Source organism: Solanum tuberosum, unplaced genomic scaffold (assembly GCF_000226075.1).
Source record: "Solanum tuberosum cultivar DM 1-3 516 R44 unplaced genomic scaffold, SolTub_3.0 scf00265, whole genome shotgun sequence".
Classification (NCBI taxonomy): Eukaryota; Viridiplantae; Streptophyta; class Magnoliopsida; order Solanales; family Solanaceae; genus Solanum; species Solanum tuberosum.
The window spans coordinates 639,869-660,362 of NW_006239189.1; the positions used below are offsets into that span (position 1 = coordinate 639,869).

Sequence of the window (20,494 nt, forward strand, 5' to 3'; positions counted from 1 at the left end):
AGTTCAAAACTTTGTAAATTTTTCTCCTTTTTTTTCCCTCTACAAAATGTTTAAGAAGAGTAAAGTTAGCCTTTTGATCCTTTTTTTTTTGCTGCTTCTTGACTCACATTGTTGAGCTTCGAGTTGCAGTGTTATGTATATTAAACTAGGAACAGGGCAAACTCCTTTTTCTTCAGAAAGTACGAGAAAATTGTATTTTCGTAGTGGGTTTTGGAATCCCAAATGAGATATTCTATCGAAGTTCTAATTTGGATTCAGTTGAATGTAAATATTTGTCAAGAATGGCATAAAAATGCTATCGAAATAAACCGAGTTACTACAAAATTGAACTTTGCTTTGAAGCTCCATTTTCTTCTTTTGTTATGAACCAAGTCTATGTTACACATTGTTCGCTTTGGCCTAATAGATTTCACAAAGTTACCTTTTGGATTATGTCATAATCAAATTCCAAAGCAAACGTATAGTGTATATTTGTGTTATACATTGTGTAGCTTTTTACTTTTCCCTCTCCTCTTGATATGCGATTCTATAGAAATTTGGCAACTCAGATTCTAGAAGCCTGTCAATCTTTCTATTTGACGCACCGTCTGTTCACATGCGTCGGGACTTTTTGTTGTTCTTTCAGTAATTCAATGGCATTGGCTTCTAGGTGTTGGTATTCCTTTTGCTTTAAGCTACAGGCGTAACATTGTGATTTTCCAAATAAAATTGAAAAGTCGGCCATGATTTATCATTGTTACTGTTTAAAATATACATAGATTTCGTTTTTTGTTTGTTGGGGTCAGTTCTGATTCATTGACTACTGTTTGAGGAAGACATGTCAAATGGATGTCCAAAGAGCGTGGGTTTACTTTGAAGGAAGTTAATATTAACGACAAGACTGTAATCTTTTAATTTTTATTCATTATCTTTGGAAAGGCTTTACTTTTAACGTAGGACTTTTGCAGGCTCCAATATGAGGCACTAGACACCGGTTTTGGGGGACCAAAAAAGAAAGTCACATGTATCTCAAATTTATGTTAGTCCACTTTTTCTATCATATAATCCGAAATTATTGTAGTGAATTTCATTTTATGAGATCGCTATACTTCTTTCGGAATAGATTGATTCCAACATCACAAAAACATTTTGATTCCTAGTTCCTACTAGCAATATTAAGACTTGTTTCTTGCATGCATCACACTAATAAGTTCATAAGATGTGTTTTTGTATAATATTGTGGCTTAAAATATTATTTTTATTACTTAAATAGGAGTATTATTTTTCCTAACAAATACGACATCGTTTGATGCCCTGAAAAGAAAACGCTTTCACAACTCACAAGAGGGTATAAAAAGGGGTTCTTACTGGTAGAGTCAAGAGCGAGCAGAGTAGAATGGAGGAACCAAGAAAACTCAAAGGTCACAAAGCCAGCACCACTTGCTGTATCGCCTCTCAAAACCGCCCTGGTCTTATTGCCACTGCAGATGAGGTGAATCCTTTTAATTCCAAGAACTTTTTTTTTTGTTTAATTAGACACCCAGATGAAGCATAGGTCTTGAGGGGTAGTTTTGACTGCTAAATCTTGAATTTTGTGATTATAAAGATTGAAATTTTATTGAAAGTGCATTACTTTCGACTGTTGCTTTTTGTTTATTTGATCATTTTATTGGGAAATATTAGGATGGCTGTGTGTGCTGGTTCGATTTGAGGTGCAAAGATAAAATCTTTACAATGGATGTTGGAAATGGTAACCCAGTTTCATCAATATGTTTCAAGCCAGGTTTGTGTTTTTTTTTTCTTCACTGGTTCTTCTTATTTAATTGGTGTTGTGTGATTAAACAAAATATTTAGTGTGTATTTATTAAGGTTTATTACATCTATGTACTCCCAAATGAGAACCATAAGATGATGGACAGAGCAATACAGAGGGCTGGTGTGTTGGGACTTTTTTTGAGCTAAAACATCTTGGTCTATGAGGATTTCATTTCATTCTTGAGAGACCACTGGTGTTTCTGTCCTGGTGTTAATTGCATCATATCCGGATTTTGTTACATGGTCCCTTTGTTATTTCTTCTGTTAGTTATGACTAAAGCTTGTCTCATCCTCGCAATTAACAAATCATGACCTAAAATGGAGCCTAATGGATGCAGGGAATTCATGTAAACCACCCCAATTAGAATTGAGGTAGAGTTGATTGATGTCTAGTGGTGAGAGCAAAACACGTGATGTGTGGGTTAGATGGTCACGGGTCCGAATCTTGCTGCAGGAAAAAAATTCTTGGTATTTAAGTGGAGAGGGTGGATGCATTATCCACTAAGTTTAAAACTGTGCGCCACTTTGGTTATATAAAAAACTATTTATCTTTTGTTTGGCGCTGTGACAATGTTTATGATTACACATGCTATGGAGTTGAGAAGTCTGAATACTAAAGATTTAAATGGAAGTACTTCAAATCTTGTTGGAGAAAATTATTTGGGGAGTGGGAGAGGAGATAAAGCTTGGGAGACAACAATGTCTTGATTCTCCGTGTTGAAAGTTAAGGGTTCAGATGAACCCATAGACGAAAGGCTACATCTAACCCTGAATATGGCAAAGAAAAATGTAATGATTTGATAATTTGATGAATACAATGGACACCTATTTATAGATGTCAAACACTAAATATATCTTATTCTTCAATGAGACACAGTACTAAAAACTGACAGTTCTAATGTTCTAAATCTGGTATTCCAACGCTAGCATTTCACGTACTAACTTGCTCCCTCAAACTCAAGGTGAGAAAACATATTTGCTTATTTTGATAACTAAATAAAGTAAGTCTCCAGAGAATTGCCAAAGAAACATGCCATAAATTTTGCCAGAAGATCACACTGAAAATTTATGGAATATAAGTGGTGACAAAGGTAGTTTCACACTGCCGCCACAACGGTTGCCAAAAATATCACTGGATAAGAGATGTGTTTTCACCGGAATAGTAACAAGAAATATGCACAGCACCATCCGAATGATAACTGGGAAGAGGCACGATGTTGCCAAAACTGGTGCCTCGAATGAGGTGTAGTGTTACTGGAATTGTCTCCAAGAATAGACATGGTATTGTTGAACGGTCATGGGAAGGAGATAAGGATAGTAAAACTATTTAAGCAAAGAAATAAAAGCTAGGTAGGTCTCTACTATCTACTATGGTGTAGAGACTCTACTTAAGTTTCTAGTATGAGCGTACAAACTTTGATACCTGTGAGAAATATGAACAGGAATGAACTGTATTGATGACTTGATAATTGATGAATGCAAGACACCTAATTATATGTGTCAAACATAATGCATAAACCATATTCTTTTAAAACAAAGGAGAAAAGATAATAAATGGCATATACCACTCTAACTTAAGAACTTCTAATATTCCAACTCTAATACTCTTAACACTAACAAAGAGCATTCCAACTAAAAACACATGGTGCTGCTTTAGACAAAATAAATATGCTATTTTAGGACAGTTACTGAGAATTAAGTGACTACTGATTTTGAGTTCTCTGTTAGTTCTGCACTGTAATAAGTTAGTTGGAGGGATGATAACCTTCCGCTGGAACTGATAGCATATTTTGAAATTTGTGAGAGTCATCAATTTCAAACATGGTGTCCATGGTGCAGGAAATGAAGATGTTGTTTATGTCTCATTGGGCAGTGAAGTCAAATGCTTTGATGTGAATATGGTAATGTTATATTGTTCCACCATTACTTTCTCGTGCTTTTTTAAAACTTGTTTCTTTTATGTGCTTTTAGAATTTACCGCATCTTGTGTGATTATGGTACCTCACAAATGGCTAAATATGTTTTTTAGTGGCAATTAATGCTCTTTAAAAATGTCCCTAAAGCCTATAGCGACATTGAATCCAATGACAATTAACTAATGCCGGTAAAGGCTTTAGCACTCTTTGCTAATGTGCATATTTATTTTCTAAATTTAGACCTTTACCGACATCTCTCTGAATGAAATGCTTTCCCTTAATTTTATGTTGTGATTTGGTTTGAGTTGGCTTCTCTCCACTTATTCTCTTTTATCACTTTTGGGCACAGAATCTTTTTATTAATCCAGTTTAACTGTATCACAAGGTTACTGCATCGAAACTGTTGCACAGTTACAATTACAACAAGGATGAGATAAATCAGGTATGATTTCTGTTTGATTTCTTTTTTTATCCTTATGTTTTTTCCTTTCTCTCACTGTCCAAACCTTTTAAGAATGGATTTTTGCACTATAAATTTTACATTGTTCTCCTCTTTGCATAAAATCTGCCATTGTGCTCGTTTTGTTATTTTCCACATATCATGTTATCAGGAGTATGCCCGATCATTAGTTCAGTTGGCAATGCAATATCTTGCTATCTTCAGCATCTTCTTTATTATTATCTCTGTCCCAATTTATGTGGCTCCTTTCGTTTCCCTAGAGTTAATTTGACTATCTTTGAAGCTAAATTGGATTAGATCAACTTAATGTTTTAAAATTAAAATTTAGATATTCAAAAACTATACTAGAAGTACTACAAGTTGCAATTTTTCTCATGACAATATGATGAAAAATACATTTTAAAATGTTGGTTATAGTTCACATAGTTTGACCTCGAAAAACGGAAAGTCCACATAAATTGGGACAGAGGGAGTAGTCTTGAGCCTCTCATCTTGTGAGTATTTTGGGACTTTGATTCCAAGAACTTCAGCTAAATGTATCAGTTATTTACCATTCTTATCTCTTAACCTGATCCATTTATTTGGTTTTTTTAAGCATTAGCTCAAGGAGTTTAGCTAGAATCAATTTAGGAGGTTTCTCGTGTGGTTGCCTGCCTGTTCACACATGTAAATTTTATGGATCACTTTGCTTTTCAAACCCAAATAGTGGTACATGTTGATGTAATTTCAGGACTAGGTAAACAAACCAGGGAAAAGTTACACTACTTATCTGTCCATCTCATTCTGTAAAATCCCTTTGCTTCAACCACCACGCTAATAGATCGATTGCTCTGCAATAAACTGTACCAGATCTCCACATTGACAAATTTGAACTCTGAAAGTTCTGATAAAATTTAGGGCTTTGTTCGAGAAGCTTCCCTTGTTTCTTTTAGGCAATTGTGCTCTCAATTTTTTTGTTTTTAGGCTCTAGTCTAAATGTCATGTCCAACAGATTTACCTTGTACAGGCTTAAAAACAGAAATTTAGGATTTACTCTGTATTTTGTTCATTCATATGTATCAGGCTTTGTCCATTTAATTTTGTGATGTTCAAATATCTTCCCTTCAACATTATAGTCTCTTATGATTTCTCCTATCTAACAAGGTCATATTTCAGGTACCTCAATTAGATGTATTATATCTTCAAACAATGCCTATTCTGTTTCTGTGTGCATAACCTTTCTGTTTTGTAGATTGCTTGCAGCTCGAAGTCATCATTCCTCGCTGCAGCAGATGATAGTGGTGATGTCAAGGTAGGACAGACAGTTCCTCTGTTTCTATAAGTATGTTGGACATCTGTTTCGCTGTTCCCATAAGAGATAAAACTGATGCGTTGTGAAACTTTTAAAAGATAAAAACTGTTTCATTGTTTCCTTAAGTATGTTGGACATCTAAGTGCTACTTGTGTTGCAGATCATTGACATCCGCCAAAATCGCATGTACAAAACATTGAGAGGTGGCCACACAAGTGTATCCTTTTTTATATAATTGCTATAATAAGTTTGTACTTTTCCCCAGAAACATGGTGATTTTTGTATGTCATTCATTTTAATTAAAATTTACTGTTCTACATTCTATTTATTTGTTGCCCTTCTTGTATTATCTTTTTGGCATGCGAAGTCCTACTTGTATTTTGGCTGTGAAGGTTAATTCCAGTTTTTCTTCCCCCAACTTCACATAGGGCACTATTTTTTTTATTCCGAACCTATCATCATTTGTGACCTTCACTATCTTATCAGATATGTAGCAGTGTTCAATTCATCCCTTGGAGACCTTGGGAAGGTACTTTTTGAACTAAAATTTTCGGAATTCCTACATCCCCCTCCGTGACATTGACCTTCCCCCTCTAGATATACATATGACCCACATAAATGTTGAACTGAATGGCCCACATAAATGCATGAACCAGACACACTTGGAAATTTTAGCACCATAAGAAGTATGATAATGTTTTTATCCACTGTTATTTTAGAGGTATATGATGTCTACTTATACATAGACTGCAGATTTCTTGGAGAAACTAACTCTTCCTCTAAGTTGTACTTCTAGTCTCTTTGTGAGTTTAAGCTGGTAGGTTTCTGAAGGTTTGCATTGGCTAGCATTTGACAAATTAGTCATAATCTTGTAAAGAATGATACCATTTTTACAATGATATACAAGTAATTGCGATCTGCAATAAAGTTATGTGTTTTGATAACTGAAATCAATTAAAACTTCTTTTACAGTTCTGTTTCTCTCTCTCTTGCCGTGTGCGTGTGAGAGAGACAGAGAGAGCGAGACTACAAAGAGAGATGCAGGCACACAGTATATGACATCCCTTGGCCCTTTAGTTTTTACGAGAGAATCTTGATGTAGGGTTCCTCGTGCAACCAATCACCAGTTTAATTTATTTGGGATGGCAACATAAGGTTTCATAAAACATGGAAGTGGTGCATAAGGTTTTCGTAAAACATGCAAATTGTGACAGCCTGCTACATATTATTTAATTTCTGATGACGTTTGAAGAACAATGTTTACTGTCAATTGCTATGCCAAACCATATATTGTCAGTCTGCTAAAGCTCTTGTTAAGTTAGCCTTCTAGCTAAAATTTCCAGGAATGCTTTTTATAAGCTGATGGTGACAGTATGTTGTGTTTTTTTGTGTCATTTTTTAGTCATTACTGGGGGTCTTGATTCAAAATTTGTGCTATGGGACTTCTCCAAGGGACGGCCGCGGAAGATTTGGGACTTTGGTATGTTAAGCCTTCTACTATGCACTCTTTTCTAGATCTGCAATTTCTAGTATTAATCCCTTTGGTAATATGTACCTTCAAGTTTAGGCATGCCTTATTTCACCAGAACTGCATATCTGAATTGTAGGTGTGCCTTACTACACTAGATACATACCCACTTAGTTATAGGCTTCCTTACTAAGTTTTAGAATATCTGGTAGTTATCTCCCTATATTTTGATCACAGGGGATTAACTAGAAAACATAGAGAGTGATAGTCTATACCTTTGTGGAAAACATTTAATTTTTTTTTATATTAGGTAAATAGGCTAGTGGCTTATCCTTCTTACAATGTAAAGTAAAAGAACCAAGAATTCACAATCCTCCTATTCCATTATAGTAGTTGGTTAATTAAGAACAGATGTTTTTTTATTGAATATTTCATATGGTAGTTTAAATAGGATATGTAATGGTTGAATATGTGTAAGACAGTATTAATATTTTCCCCTTAAGTCTAAATAGATAAAATGATATTGTTATAAGCAAACATGGATTCGCAGAGAGATAAGTTTCAGGAGTATGAGTCAAGTGTGTAATACTGTGTAACTTTGCTTTCTATTTTCCATTTTCTATGGTATTGGCCATGTGGCAGAAGAAATACTCAATGTGTAAATTATTCATCAGATAACTGGTCATTGGTCAATTGGTGGAGCATGGAATGGTCCACATTTAGAATTTTATCTAAAAAGTATCCTCTGTTGCTCAGAAACATCACTGACATTTCAGTTTGTTGGTGAGAAAGGGGAATTGAGAGTAGATAGTCTATTATCTTCCTCCCATTTTTACTGATTGAATAAAGTATCTTCCTCCCATTTTAAATATTATTCTAGAGCTCTTAGCTTGGGTGTGTCATAAATTTTTGCAAGAGTGATTTTCTACATTTCAAGCTGTATGCCTAGCAAGATTGGGCAGAAGAAGTTCAGGACTACTCTAGTAGGATCTGCCTACTTTAATGCTCAAAACTCCTACTGCTCAGTCAAGTTCGTGAGACCTAAAAAATGATTACTGCTTCCTGCCAGTGACATTTAATTTTGGTTCTCTCATTGCCATTGTCCAAAAGAATCTAACTCAGCCTTTCTGCAACATCTATGGTACCCCCTTAATCATTTTACATAAGTTCACCCGTCTTGGACAGACATGGGCATTTCCAGTGGATCCTTCACAGTGCATACAAAACCTAGAATGGCTGAATGTAGTGTCAGATACATACGTGCATCCAATACTCATGACCCAGCTAATGTATTAGAATATTACATGTTGATATATCTAGCTTATTAGATAGGCTGTTGAAGTTCTCTTTGTTTGCTGTAGGCACACTTAATGCAGGAAATAAAGGTAATACGGGACAATGTTTGAATCCTGCCTTTGTTCATGCTCTGGCTCTTCCTGAAGTTGATGTGGTGGATAAATTTGTGAAGATTTGTGCTGTGGCTAGGGGTGATGGAGTTGTTTCTGTAATAAACGTTGAGTCAGAGCTCAATGCTGTCAAGTCTAAGAGTTCGGCTAAACCCAAGAAAGGTTCTAAGTCAACCCCTAAAGTTGGCGGTTCTTCTGCTGATCCTGAAATTGAGAATCAAAATGGAGGAGACCTGCACCTTGATCACTCTTTGGGAGGACACACTGCTGCTGTATCCTGTGTGTAAGTTTTCTTTATAGCGTAGCAGGCTCAAATATACCCCACCAGCCAGCACTAATCTGCTGAAATTCTATTAGGACTTTTTCCACATTTGGAGACAAAGGGAAGTTCATAATTTCAGGTGGAAATGACAGACAAGTAAAAGTATGGGATTGGTCTAAGTTTTTCATGGCTGGTGAGACAAGCAGTGGCACCGATTTCCTTCGTTCTAGCTTAAGTTTGAGCAGAAAAGTGAGTTCCATTTCATTGCCATTTATGCCCTCTCTGTCTGAAACTTTATGCCTCAATTGTTTAGTATATTTGTCTCACGATTGGCTCTTTAATTAATTAGGTAAATTGGCTATGCACAACTCCTACTGATTCAGAGAACCTAATTGTCTGTGATACATCCAAGATAGTGAAGGTTTACAACATCGGGTGAAGCAGCACAGATTGAGCTGAGATATTGCTACTTGTACATGATGTTACCCTCGTAGAAAGTTATGCTCCCAATATGCCTGTTTTAGGTCTTTTCTCTAGTATGCTGAACTGGACAGGCATGGCTTTGCCAAACAAAGGTTCTACCCTGCAGGGTTGTGTGACCTAAACAGCTAGGTGCTACAGCAATGATATTGGCTTATGCTTGTGCTTCTGTAGGATTAGATGTTTTCTTTCCAATGTAATTGCAAAAAGATATCTGAGATATCAAGAATCTGAGCTTGTCTTTTCATTTTCTCTCCCTTTTTTTGGGTAGGGATTGGGATTTGGATCCAGAGACGTAGATTTTGAGAACTGATATTACTTAATTAGATAGTTGTTTCAACGCGATATTGTTTGTATATTATTCTCTTAATCTGTAAGCAGCAATACAATAATAAAAAAACTCCCTGAATGAAGATGTCTATTGCATGTGTGCTTGAGTGTGCGTGCAATTGTGAGGTCTACCTATTTGTTGGAGACTTGCATACCTAATTGTGGGCCTCTTTCAAACACTTTTCTTGGTACATTAGGTCATTGATGTGTCCAATACATTGATATTGAGCTTTATAGTATGTATAGCATCTATTTTTACATCACCATATGTAAAGGTAACATGAATTTCACCTTTGATTATCGCGAGTTTCCATATTTTGATGTTAAAAATTTTAATCTTGTTAATTGGAACAGGATGATTTCAGAGAGTCGAACTAGATTATGTTTATTGCGATTGTATTCACATATGTTTGGTGAAAAGAATTATCTTATTTGTTGAGATATAAAAATAGGGAATCTTTAATTAGAGCATAAAAACATGAATAAATTGAGCTTAGTTACTATTCCAGGTAGAATGGATTGAAATAGTATGTGATTCAGACCAAATATTTACAAAAAAATATTTAACTTAGAGAGAGAATAAAACAGAGGGGAGGTAAAAAAAGGATATAAGGTCTGAATCACATCATTTCATGTTAGAAGTTTTTATTCTTTCTTGATTTTGACAGTAAATCTATAGATCTTAAGAGAGAGTTTTCCTTGATCAGAAAAAAGAGCCTAAGTTATATATTTTTTTATACACTTATTACAGACAAGTTTCTATGATAAGGTATTATTTGCTAGTCTAATAAAAATGATAACTAACATATTATATTAAGTGTATAAAAGATTTTATACACTATTAATATATATAACTTGAATCCAAAGAAAAAAAAAGAAGAAAATAAGGCATGTGGCTTGACTAAATCTGTCAAATGAGGTGTGGAGGGTGGCTCAGTCTTGAAGCTGCAACCTGACTTAAAGTTTGGTACAATAAGTTGGTTAAGATGTATAAACTCCAACCATACTCATTCCTTCAAACTTCAGCAATTTTTTTTAAAAATCTGCCCACACATTGCTTTCTTCTCTGAAAAACATACCTTTGATACCAACTTCTCAACCTACAAGGCCTTGTAACCACCCTCCACACTTTCCTTCACCATTACAATAATATTTCTCATTCCTTAGCTTTTTTCAAGTCAGTGAAAACATTCCTTCTTTATATTCTTGCCACTGACACAGGAGAAAACCATCATTTGTGTGCTAGCTGTGGCCAAGAGTACTAGTGACTAGTACTGTTTCTGTGAGTGGAAAAAATGATGGAGTCAGGGGTTCCAATATGCAACATTTGCGGCGAACAAGTGGGGTTAGCTAATAATAATGGTGAAGTCTTTGTGGCTTGTCATGAGTGTAACTATCCTGTTTGTAAGACTTGCATAGATTATGAGATCAAAGAAGGACGCAACACATGTCTACGCTGTGCAACTCCATATGATGGTAAGTAAATTTTGTTTTCTCTTATGACTAGATCTTGATATTTGGCTTTATTTCTGATCCCATGAGACTATTTGTAAAAAAAAAAAGTACTAAGGAAAGTCTAACAGAGTACTATGCTTATTATTATGCAGAAAATGAGCAAGAATCTACAAACCATGCTATAGTGGCTTCTCATCCTGATACTGCACAGGTACTAAGTCATGTCTAGTGAAACTTCACATCTATAGTCTACAAATTGAATTTTAGTTGGTGACGAATTATTGTTTCCAATATAGGATGCTGGAGTTCATGCTAGAACTGTCAGTTTTGTTTCAACTGTGGACAGCGGTAAGTAGATGGAAGCTTTGCTGCACAACATTCATAAGAGCTGTTTTTAGTCTAGTTCAATAGATAACATTATATTAAATTATTTGTTATTTCCTCATGAAGAATATCATGATGATACCGGGAATCCAATATGGAAGAATAGAGTGGAAAGTTGGAAGGAAAAGAAAAACAAGAAAAAGAAGAACCAAAGTAAAGCTGTTGTACAAGAAGCTGCTGAAGTTCCACCTGAGCAGCAGATGGAAGAAAAGCCACAGTAAGTAGGCCTTGCAAAAGCAACTTAACTAGATGATAAATTTCGTGAAATTGGGAAGTAACCATGTTATAAATAGTATTGCAGTTTTTTGTCTGATTTCATAGTTCTCTTTTGTTTTGTCTAGACGTCTACATGACTATCAAGAAAACAGGTAATTTTCTAGTTGTAAAAGACTGATGTTTGATCCACCTTCAGTGATTTTGAATCTTGAACTTGCTCTATCTTTATCATGCATGCATTAATTACTTGTAATATAACTTGTGCAGGTTAGCAGATGCTGCAGAGCCACTTTCAAGAATCATTCCAGTGCCGAAGTCTCAAATTACTCCATACAGGATTGTAATTATTGTTCGATTGATAGTTCTCTGCTTTTTCTTCCACTATAGAGTAACACATCCAGTTGAAAGTGCCTATCCCCTGTGGTTTACTTCTGTTTTCTGTGAGATCTGGTTCGCTTTCTCGTGGGTGTTGGATCAGTTCCCTAAATGGTCTCCTATCAACCGAGAGACATATCTTGACAGGCTTTCTGCAAGGTTAGAAATCTTCTGCACAAATATTCATATCACTGCTAATAGAATATATCCAAACTTCTTTGCATTTTTTCACTTGAAGTTAGCTTTGTTTGAACGTTTCTAGGTATGAAAGGGAGGGAGAACCTTGTCAGCTTGCACCTGTAGATTTCTTTGTCAGTACGGTGGATCCCATGAAAGAACCTCCATTGATTACTGCCAACACTGTTCTCTCGATCCTTGCAGTTGACTATCCTGTCGAGAAAGTATCCTGCTATGTATCCGATGATGGTGGCTCAATGCTTACATTTGAGTCACTAGCTGAGACTTCTGAATTTGCAAGGAAATGGGTACCATTCTGCAAGAAATTTTCAATTGAACCGCGTGCGCCTGAGTTCTACTTCACGCAAAAGTTTGATTACTTGAAAGACAAAGTGCAGCCTTCTTTCGTCAAGGAGCGCAGAGCAATGAAGGTAAGAGCAGGATTTTGTAAGAACTAAACATCTGCTTCAAGAATTGGGCTGCATTGTTTAGATGATTAATCTTTTATTTGGTATTGCAGAGAGAATATGAAGAGTATAAAGTAAGGGTAAATGCTTTAGTTGCCAAGGCTCAGAAAACACCGGAGGATGGCTGGACCATGGCAGATGGAACTCCTTGGCCAGGAAACAACCCGCGTGATCATCCTGGAATGATTCAGGTAAGTGGTCATTGATTTTGCAACAATCTTTGTACTCGCTGCTTTCAGATCATCTTGATTCTTGAAGTTCTAGTATTTGTGAAACTTGACTATTCAACAGAAGCATTTTAGAGTTCAAATAAGCACCATAATATTTCTTCTTTACAGGTTTTCTTGGGACATAGTGGTGTCCATGACATTGAAGGAAATGAACTTCCACGACTCGTTTACGTCTCAAGAGAAAAAAGACCTGGTTATCAACACCACAAAAAAGCTGGTGCTGAAAATGCTCTGGTGTGTTCAGATACAATTTATTAGCATTAATCTCAGACTATTTTTATTTAATTCCTTTTACAAACTTAATGTTTTATTTCAGATACGGGTGTCTGCAGTTCTCACAAATGCACCCTATATTCTCAATCTTGACTGTGATCACTACGTCAATAACAGCAAAGCCATTCGTGAGGCTATGTGTTTCCTAATGGATCCACAAGTCGGCAGAGACGTCTGTTATGTGCAGTTCCCTCAGAGATTTGATGGGATTGATAAAAGTGACAGATATGCCAACAGAAACATAGTCTTCTTTGATGTAAGTATCGTGAGCAACTAAACTTAATATCATACTATTATATTACTTTAAGCTTCTCAAGTGATTTTCTTCATCTATTTGAATATTGAAGAATAATCTTGCTTCATTCAACATCATACACATAATATCAGTTGTTTAGTATTGAATCTCTTGATGTTGCCAACTGGATTGAGATGGATTTTATCATGTTTTCAGGTTAACATGAAAGGTTTGGATGGCATCCAAGGACCTGTATATGTCGGTACAGGAACTGTTTTCAATAGGCAAGCACTTTATGGTTACAGCCCTTCTAATCTGCCTACAATACATAAATCTTCTTCATCTTTCTCTTGCTGCTGTCGCCGCAAGAAACCAGCCAAAGAGAAGGATCTTACTGAGGTTTATCGTGAGGCAAAAAGAGAAGATCTGAATTCCGCAATCTTCAACCTAAGAGAAATTGAAAGTGAGTTTTCTAGTATCTTTGGAACTAGTGAGAAATTGGCCTCCATTATCTTTGGAACTTTAACCTTGAAGCTATCATTTTGGTGTCTTCAGATTATGACGATCACGAGAGGTCCTTGCTTATCTCTCAGATGAGTTTTGAGAAAACTTTTGGCATGTCATCCGTGTTTATCGAGTCTACATTGATGGAAAATGGAGGAGTACCTGATTCTGCTAATCCATCGACACTGATCAGGGAAGCAATTCATGTTATCGGCTGTGGTTATGAAGAGAAGACAGCATGGGGAAAAGAAGTAAAAATTGAATCTCTCTTTTGGTTTCACATATGGAAAGAAGGGGCTAACACTTTTCTCTTTGTATGTCCTTTTCAGATTGGTTGGATTTATGGTTCAGTGACAGAGGATATTTTGACTGGCTTCAAGATGCAGTGCAGGGGATGGAGATCAATATACTGTATGCCGTTGAGGCCTGCTTTCAAGGGGTCAGCTCCTATCAACTTGTCAGACAGGTTGCACCAAGTTCTTCGATGGGCTCTTGGATCGGTTGAGATTTTCTTGAGTAGGCATTGTCCTTTGTGGTATGGATTTGGAGGCGGCCGCCTCAAATGGCTCCAAAGACTTGCCTACACCAACACCATTGTCTATCCTTTCACTTCACTTCCCCTCATTGCATACTGTATTCTTCCTGCTGTTTGCCTTCTTACAGGAAAATTCATCATCCCTACGGTAACTGCTTCCACTTCTCTGTCTTGTTTGCAACTTTCGAAATTGTTTAAAGATTTTGCAAATGAGTGCACATTAGGAGCTGGTATTACGGCTGCTCTTTCTTTAGTTTCTATATATAATTACTGAGTGAAATTCTTGTGCCTTCTATGCAGCTATCGAACGTTGCAAGTATACTCTTCCTTGGTCTTTTCCTTTCCATCATTGTAACAAGTGTGCTCGAGCTACGATGGAGTGGTATAGGCATAGAGGACTGGTGGCGTAACGAGCAGTTCTGGGTGATTGGTGGTGTCTCTGCACATCTGTTTGCAGTTTTCCAAGGATTCCTCAAAATGCTTGCTGGTATAGACACAAACTTCACAGTGACAACCAAAGCAGCAGACGATGGAGAGTTTGCCGATCTCTACCTATTCAAATGGACAACAGTCTTGATCCCTCCAACCACAATTCTCATTGTCAACTTAGTTGGTGTTGTTGCTGGTTTCTCTGATGCACTCAACAAAGGATATGAGGCTTGGGGTCCTTTATTTGGCAAAGTGTTCTTCTCATTTTGGGTGATCCTTCATCTTTATCCATTCCTCAAAGGTCTCATGGGACGCCAAAATCGAACTCCAACTATTGTTGTGCTATGGTCTGTTCTGTTGGCTTCTGTTTTCTCACTTGTTTGGGTCAAGATTAATCCATTTGTCAGCAAAGATGACCCTTCAGCCATGGTTCAAAACTGCATCGACATGGATTGTTGAGCTTCGAACAAGTTTCTTGAACCATCCCACATGTTTGATAATGTAGGCTTTTTTTTCCATGTAATATGGAGGTGAAAACTCTTCAATTCTTGCACAGTTTGAGCAGCTTGTATCAGTTTTTCCAGTAGAAGATTTGTTTGGAAATAGAATGTTGAACTTTTAATTGAAACTTTTGAAATTACAAAGGTAAAGTTGAACTGATAATGAAAAGTACTATGGTACTTAAGATTAATGGAATTCTTTTCTAGTCTTTTGAGTTTTCTGATAGTTCTAACTGAACTGGTAAACACACTTTAGACTCAAAATGTGCTATTCATTCATTCTTTAATCAAGCAGTTTGATTAAACTTTTGACTAACTAACAGCTAATAAATGGCCTCAAAAATCAAGTTTAAGAGCAAAATCCTTGATTATATGTGACCTTAAAAAGGACAACCTTAATTATTCAGCCCTTTGTTAATAATCCACCTTTGAAAAAAAGTCTAATTAGAGGAAGTCTTTCAAAGAGGGCAAACTAAAATTTTGGAAAAACCATAACTTCTTTTTTTCTCATCCTATACTTTATATCCGTATTGAAGTCCAACTAATACAAATTTGCATAGAAAAATTCCATTCATGGAGTGAAACTGACAACAACAACTCCATTCTCGAGAATCAAAGTCGAAATTGATATGCAAGAGTCATTACTAGTTTTAATTTAACCTTGAAAAAAATTTCTTTGAATTATTACTTTATTGATTCATGTTAGTGAAAGGTAAAATGTGTTTTGTCACAAACAAAGAATTTCCTAGTTGTGTAGACCACAATACTTTAATCCAAAGGATAGAATCACATAATAATGAAAAAACTAGTATTCCAAGCAAAGAATAATCATGAAAAATGTTTATGAAAAGGGCCAAGAATGGTACGAGGAAAAAAACATATATATATTAAAAAAAGTTGGAGTGCACCTGAGTCCAGCAGAAAATATTTTGATTCTGATTAAGCCTTATTTTAATATATAAAATGTCCTTCGCTTCGTACTTAATAAACAAAATAATCTCTACTATCAACATTTGTTTTTTTAATGTCCTTTGCTTCGCACTTAATTTATAAAATATAATAATGCTTGATCAATTTTTGGAAGTCGCAATTTCGACCTTTGACCTTATCGAAACAATTTTCTCGTACATTTTAAAAATTCTTTTGCATGTGATGGCCAACATGACTAGCTAATATGTGATGTCCTAATAATAATCTGCTTAAATTCGAGGAGAATAATTTAGAACCTGAACTTGAGTGGATTAGCTGATTAAAAATAGTCGATAGGTGATAAATATTAATTATTGAACAAGGGAAAATGTATAATTAAAGTTATAAGTTCATTTCAATCAGTAATTTTGGTTGAGATTCTGTATGTATGTTAAAAAATCATTAAATAAAATAAAAATAATTGATTTTTGAACCTAATACATGAAACGAGTTGTACTATAGTCTGGAGTTTGAACTCATAAAATTTAAATTTTGAATATATCTCTAGTGGTGAAAGACACTAATTGAAACTAATTTTATGAATAAGTTTATGTTTAGACAGAAATGTTTGATAACATAAGTAGAATGTGATTAACTTGTAACTTCTAACTTTAAATATGTAACTTATAAATATTATTTTCAAACACAAAATAACCCCAAAAAATGTTTACAAGTTTTGCTTATAAGCTTATTTAAATGATAAATACTTACCGTACTCAATATTCACATGAAAACACATCAACTTAGCATAGAATAATACTTCATCATAATGATCAAGTTCATGTATAAACATAGCCACTAATAATTTTTACCTATGTAAACACCTTTTTGACCCAAACCAACTCTGTGATAATTCCTCAATCCAAGGTGTCCACTAAGATTCGACTCGTAAACAGCGCGTCATGGTGCAACAGGGTTCGAGCACAAAGCCACCCCTTCGACGGAATTATATTATTTATATATGGTTAAAATAATTTTATATGTATATATAGTAGATGTCAAACCCCTTTCGATTATTTCATGTGTATGTTTTTACAGATTTTAAACCTCCTTATTGAAAATCCTGGTTTCGCCTTTGAGCACAACGGGCTCCGCCCTCTCAAAATCCTTTTCTTGTACAAACTCCAACATTACCCTCACACTTCACAAGAAGTTCTCTTCTTTTCCTTCTCCAAATCTTCTTCCTTTCTTCTTCTTCTTCAACTATGGCTCCATTCTTCCTCTCCTTGACCCTTCTCCTCTTTCTCCTCTCCACAAAATCATCATCTCAATCCACTAATCTTGACCCAAACCAACTCAAAGCTCTCAGATCACTAAATGTACCAACAGGAAAAGACCCCTGTTCTCCCCTTCACAATTCCACCATTTGTGACTCTTCAACTCCCTTTCACCATCTCATCTCCCTCAAACTCATAAACTGTTCAAATGATGTTACATTATCCCAAACATCTCTCAAAACTCTCTCCACTCTCCAAGACTTACAATTCATCAACTGCCCTGTTTCTCCTATTCATTTCCCTTCTGAACTTTCCTCCAATCTCCAATCCTTCACTTGCATCAACTCCCTCAAGAAACTCACAAGCCTTTGGCTAATTCAATTGTGCAATGTGACAAGTTTAACAGTGTCACATGTTCCTGTTTCTGCTAGTGGCCCTTCTATAATCTTGAACAGTATCAAGAACTTGCAGAGTGTCACAATATCTCATGCAAATCTCAAAGGGGTTCTTCCTACAAAATGGCATATGAATCTTACTTATGTTGATTTATCTGGGAATCAACTAAAAGGGAAAATACCAAGTTCTTTAACTGAACTTGAAAATCTTTTGCATTTGAATCTTTCTTCAAATTCACTCAATGGGACTATACCAAATTCATTTGGTAACTTACTTTCTTTAAAAAATGTGTCATTAGCTTCAAATGCTCTGTCTGGAAGTATTCCGAAATCGATTGCTGCAATCCCTGGATTAGTCCATCTTGATCTTGGATCAAACCAATTGAATGGAACTGTTCCAAAGTTCATTTCAGATATGAAGGGATTGAAATACTTGAATCTTGAAAGAAACAATTTCGAAGGGGTTTTGCCATTCAATGCTTCTTTCATCAAGAAACTAGTTGTGTTCAAAGTGGGAGAAAATTCAAATCTTTGCTACAATCATTCCACATTGTCTTCAAAACTGAAACTTGGCATTGCCCCTTGTGATAAACATGGATTGCCACTGTCTCCGCCGCCTCCTAAGGAAGATTTCAGTGATGATACTGCCGAGGATGATGGTCCACCACCTAAACATGAACATGGACCAAGCAGGGTTGTTTTTGGTGTGGCTATTGGACTTTCATCCATTGTGTTTTTGATTATTTTATTGGTTTTATTGTCCAAATGTTGTAAATGATCATGACTGTAAATTGTGACAAATTCTTGGTCCAGTTAGAAATTTGAGTTTTGAAAGCATGAATCATTTACACTATTGAAAGTATGCATATGTTCATGATTTAGTGTTTCTTGAAATTGATTCACAAACAAAAGTATGAACTTTGTACGTCTTATTATTAATCTAGCTCAAATTGGACTCAAATATTTAAATGAGCAAGCTTGCGTATACGTTTGAACTTATGTTTATATAAATTTATATATATTCTGTGAGAGTATTTTATATACTATATAGTCTAGTCAATCTTTATAAGATCTATTTCTTGTTTTTTTATACTTAGTGATATTTGATACTCGATGAATGATGATATGAGCTATGAGCTATAATTAAAGATGTAATCATGGTTTCTCTGTTTAGCATGAGTAATAAATAATGAAAAGATCAAATCTGTCAGCTTTACTATGTTCATGGTTGGTTTTTTTATTCCAATCTTGGTACAAAGGGAACATGCCCTTTTCAGATTATTTTTAATTTGACAAAACATAATGTCTCTTTAACTTCACAAAGGGTCAAGAAAAGTTTAAGACGACTTGGGACTCATATTTGAACTGAGAAGAAGGATAAAATGCTCCAATCTTTTTTATTTCATTCATGTTACATATTTTTTACATAGAAATTTGTTTTCATCAAGATCTGACCATGTCCTTTTAGTACAAAATTTGATTATACATGTTGATAAAAGGATTCGTTTACTTTGCTTGTTTTTTCATTTTCCTTTTACAAATGAACATTCAGAAAGGGTGACTGTAATAATTGGTGAAGAAACAAACAAAAATCAAGTGGAGTGGTAAGTGCTCCTTCATCTTTAATCAAAGATTTCAGGTTCAAGTACCTTGATATGAATGTCAATTTTGTCTGGGAGCGTTTATCCTAATATGGCATTTCCTGACGTGAATTCAAATTTAATCGAGCTCCATCATGACGCTCCAATATAAATACCGAACAACAGAATTATTTTTTTTAAAAAAAAAATCCTTTTCTCATCCAAAACCACATTCTACTTGCAAATAGCACGTGTGATAAGTGACGATGAGACACAAAAATGTGTACATGGCTTTTGTGGTCAGCCTGCATACACATCTACTATTTTTTGTGGTGTTGAATGAATGTGTTTCACTAAAAATAAAGAGTCTACGGTATATGTAATCTTCATTAAGAATCGAAAAAATAGTTTTCTAAGAAAATATGGGTGCAACAGCAACTGCAGTTTTCTCTTCAAATTCTATATCTCAATTTCCCTCCTTCTCTGCTTTATGTAAACCCAACTTGGGGATCCGAATACCAAAAGGTACTTTTTTTTTAATTATGAAAATCTTCCATGGAATGAGTTGATTAAGTTGTGTTCTTATGAATTCTTGAAATTAAAATTGGAATTTAATTGGGAAGTTGCTTCGAAAATCTTGGGTTTTATTATTACTATTGGAATTGCAAGCAAGAATTGTTCACCCAATTTACTTCAACTTACCTGTGTTATGAACATTGATCTAGGTTAGAATGTAGCAGTACGAATTAACTAGTAGATGTGTGTTTAGCTCTCTGTAAACCTTTGCCTCACAGTATAGCAAGGCGCCAAATAATTAGTCGAGGTATGTGCAAGCTGAACCGAAAACTAACCCACAAATAGTCCATGCAATTGATGGATAAAAAATGTGGAATTTGAGTGTTCTTGATTTTAATCAAGAAGGGTTAAGTAGATGAGAAGAAGAGCCTCAATATGCCTATTGTAGCTAGATCTGCTTTTCGATTTAACTTTGTGGATGTTTTTCTGTTATCTGTAGAGGATCTTGGTATATTTGTATAATCACCATGACTTGGTAGTTGTAGAAAGGAGTGCTTGGGAAAAATACATGACCTCTTTATTTTTAATTTGTCATTCTTGGTTTTTGTGTGTTGGGGGGAAGGGGAGGGG

The 20,494-nt window shown here is 35.4% G+C and overlaps 3 protein-coding genes across 3 annotated transcripts in view; all 3 read left to right on the top strand.

Moving 5' to 3' along the window:
- The first annotated feature begins 1,363 nt into the window (after positions 1-1,363).
- LOC102582227 (cellulose synthase A catalytic subunit 8 [UDP-forming]) lies at positions 1,364-15,451 on the top strand. Its single transcript, XM_006358080.2, has 25 exons — positions 1,364-1,471; positions 1,663-1,762; positions 3,634-3,695; positions 4,096-4,152; positions 5,402-5,461; positions 5,622-5,678; positions 5,948-5,990; positions 6,864-6,941; positions 8,291-8,618; positions 8,693-8,846; positions 8,947-9,034; positions 9,152-9,172; positions 10,695-10,883; positions 11,015-11,073; positions 11,159-11,210; positions 11,313-11,463; positions 11,730-11,996; positions 12,100-12,445; positions 12,535-12,672; positions 12,820-12,945; positions 13,028-13,240; positions 13,436-13,682; positions 13,775-13,974; positions 14,053-14,406; positions 14,559-15,451. The coding sequence occupies exons 1-25, from the start codon at positions 1,376-1,378 to the stop codon at positions 15,144-15,146; spliced, it is 4,074 nt and encodes a 1,357-aa protein (XP_006358142.1). The 5' UTR covers positions 1,364-1,375; the 3' UTR covers positions 15,147-15,451.
- A 1,904-nt stretch (positions 15,452-17,355) lies between these two features.
- LOC102582560 (probably inactive leucine-rich repeat receptor-like protein kinase IMK2) lies at positions 17,356-18,605 on the top strand. Its single transcript, XM_006358081.2, has one exon. It carries the CDS (start codon positions 17,362-17,364, stop codon positions 18,544-18,546), a length of 1,185 nt encoding a protein of 394 aa, XP_006358143.1. The 5' UTR covers positions 17,356-17,361; the 3' UTR covers positions 18,547-18,605.
- A 1,100-nt stretch (positions 18,606-19,705) lies between these two features.
- The window catches only part of LOC102600290 (SAP-like protein BP-73), a 3,246-nt gene continuing 2,457 nt past the window's right edge, over positions 19,706-20,494 (top strand). Inside the window, exon 1 of the mRNA XM_006358051.2 lies at positions 19,706-19,873. Coding sequence (XP_006358113.1) covers positions 19,771-19,873 — 103 coding nt within the window. The 5' untranslated portion in view covers positions 19,706-19,770. The remainder of the gene's footprint in view (positions 19,874-20,494) is intronic.

What these genes read in the sequence shown, in the direction of transcription:
- LOC102582227 (XM_006358080.2), top strand. Translation starts at nt 1,376, where the DNA reads ATGGAGGAACCAAGAAAACTCAAAGGTCACAAAGCCAGCACCACTTGC. An exon ending in ATGATAGTGGTGATGTCAAG is followed by an intron (nt 5,462 to 5,621) that starts GTAGGACAGACA and finishes CTTGTGTTGCAG; the next exon opens with ATCATTGACATCCGCCAAAA. An exon ending in GCTTAAGTTTGAGCAGAAAA is followed by an intron (nt 8,847 to 8,946) that starts GTGAGTTCCATT and finishes TTAATTAATTAG; the next exon opens with GTAAATTGGCTATGCACAAC.
- LOC102582560 (XM_006358081.2), top strand. Translation starts at nt 17,362, where the DNA reads ATGGCTCCATTCTTCCTCTCCTTGACCCTTCTCCTCTTTCTCCTCTCC.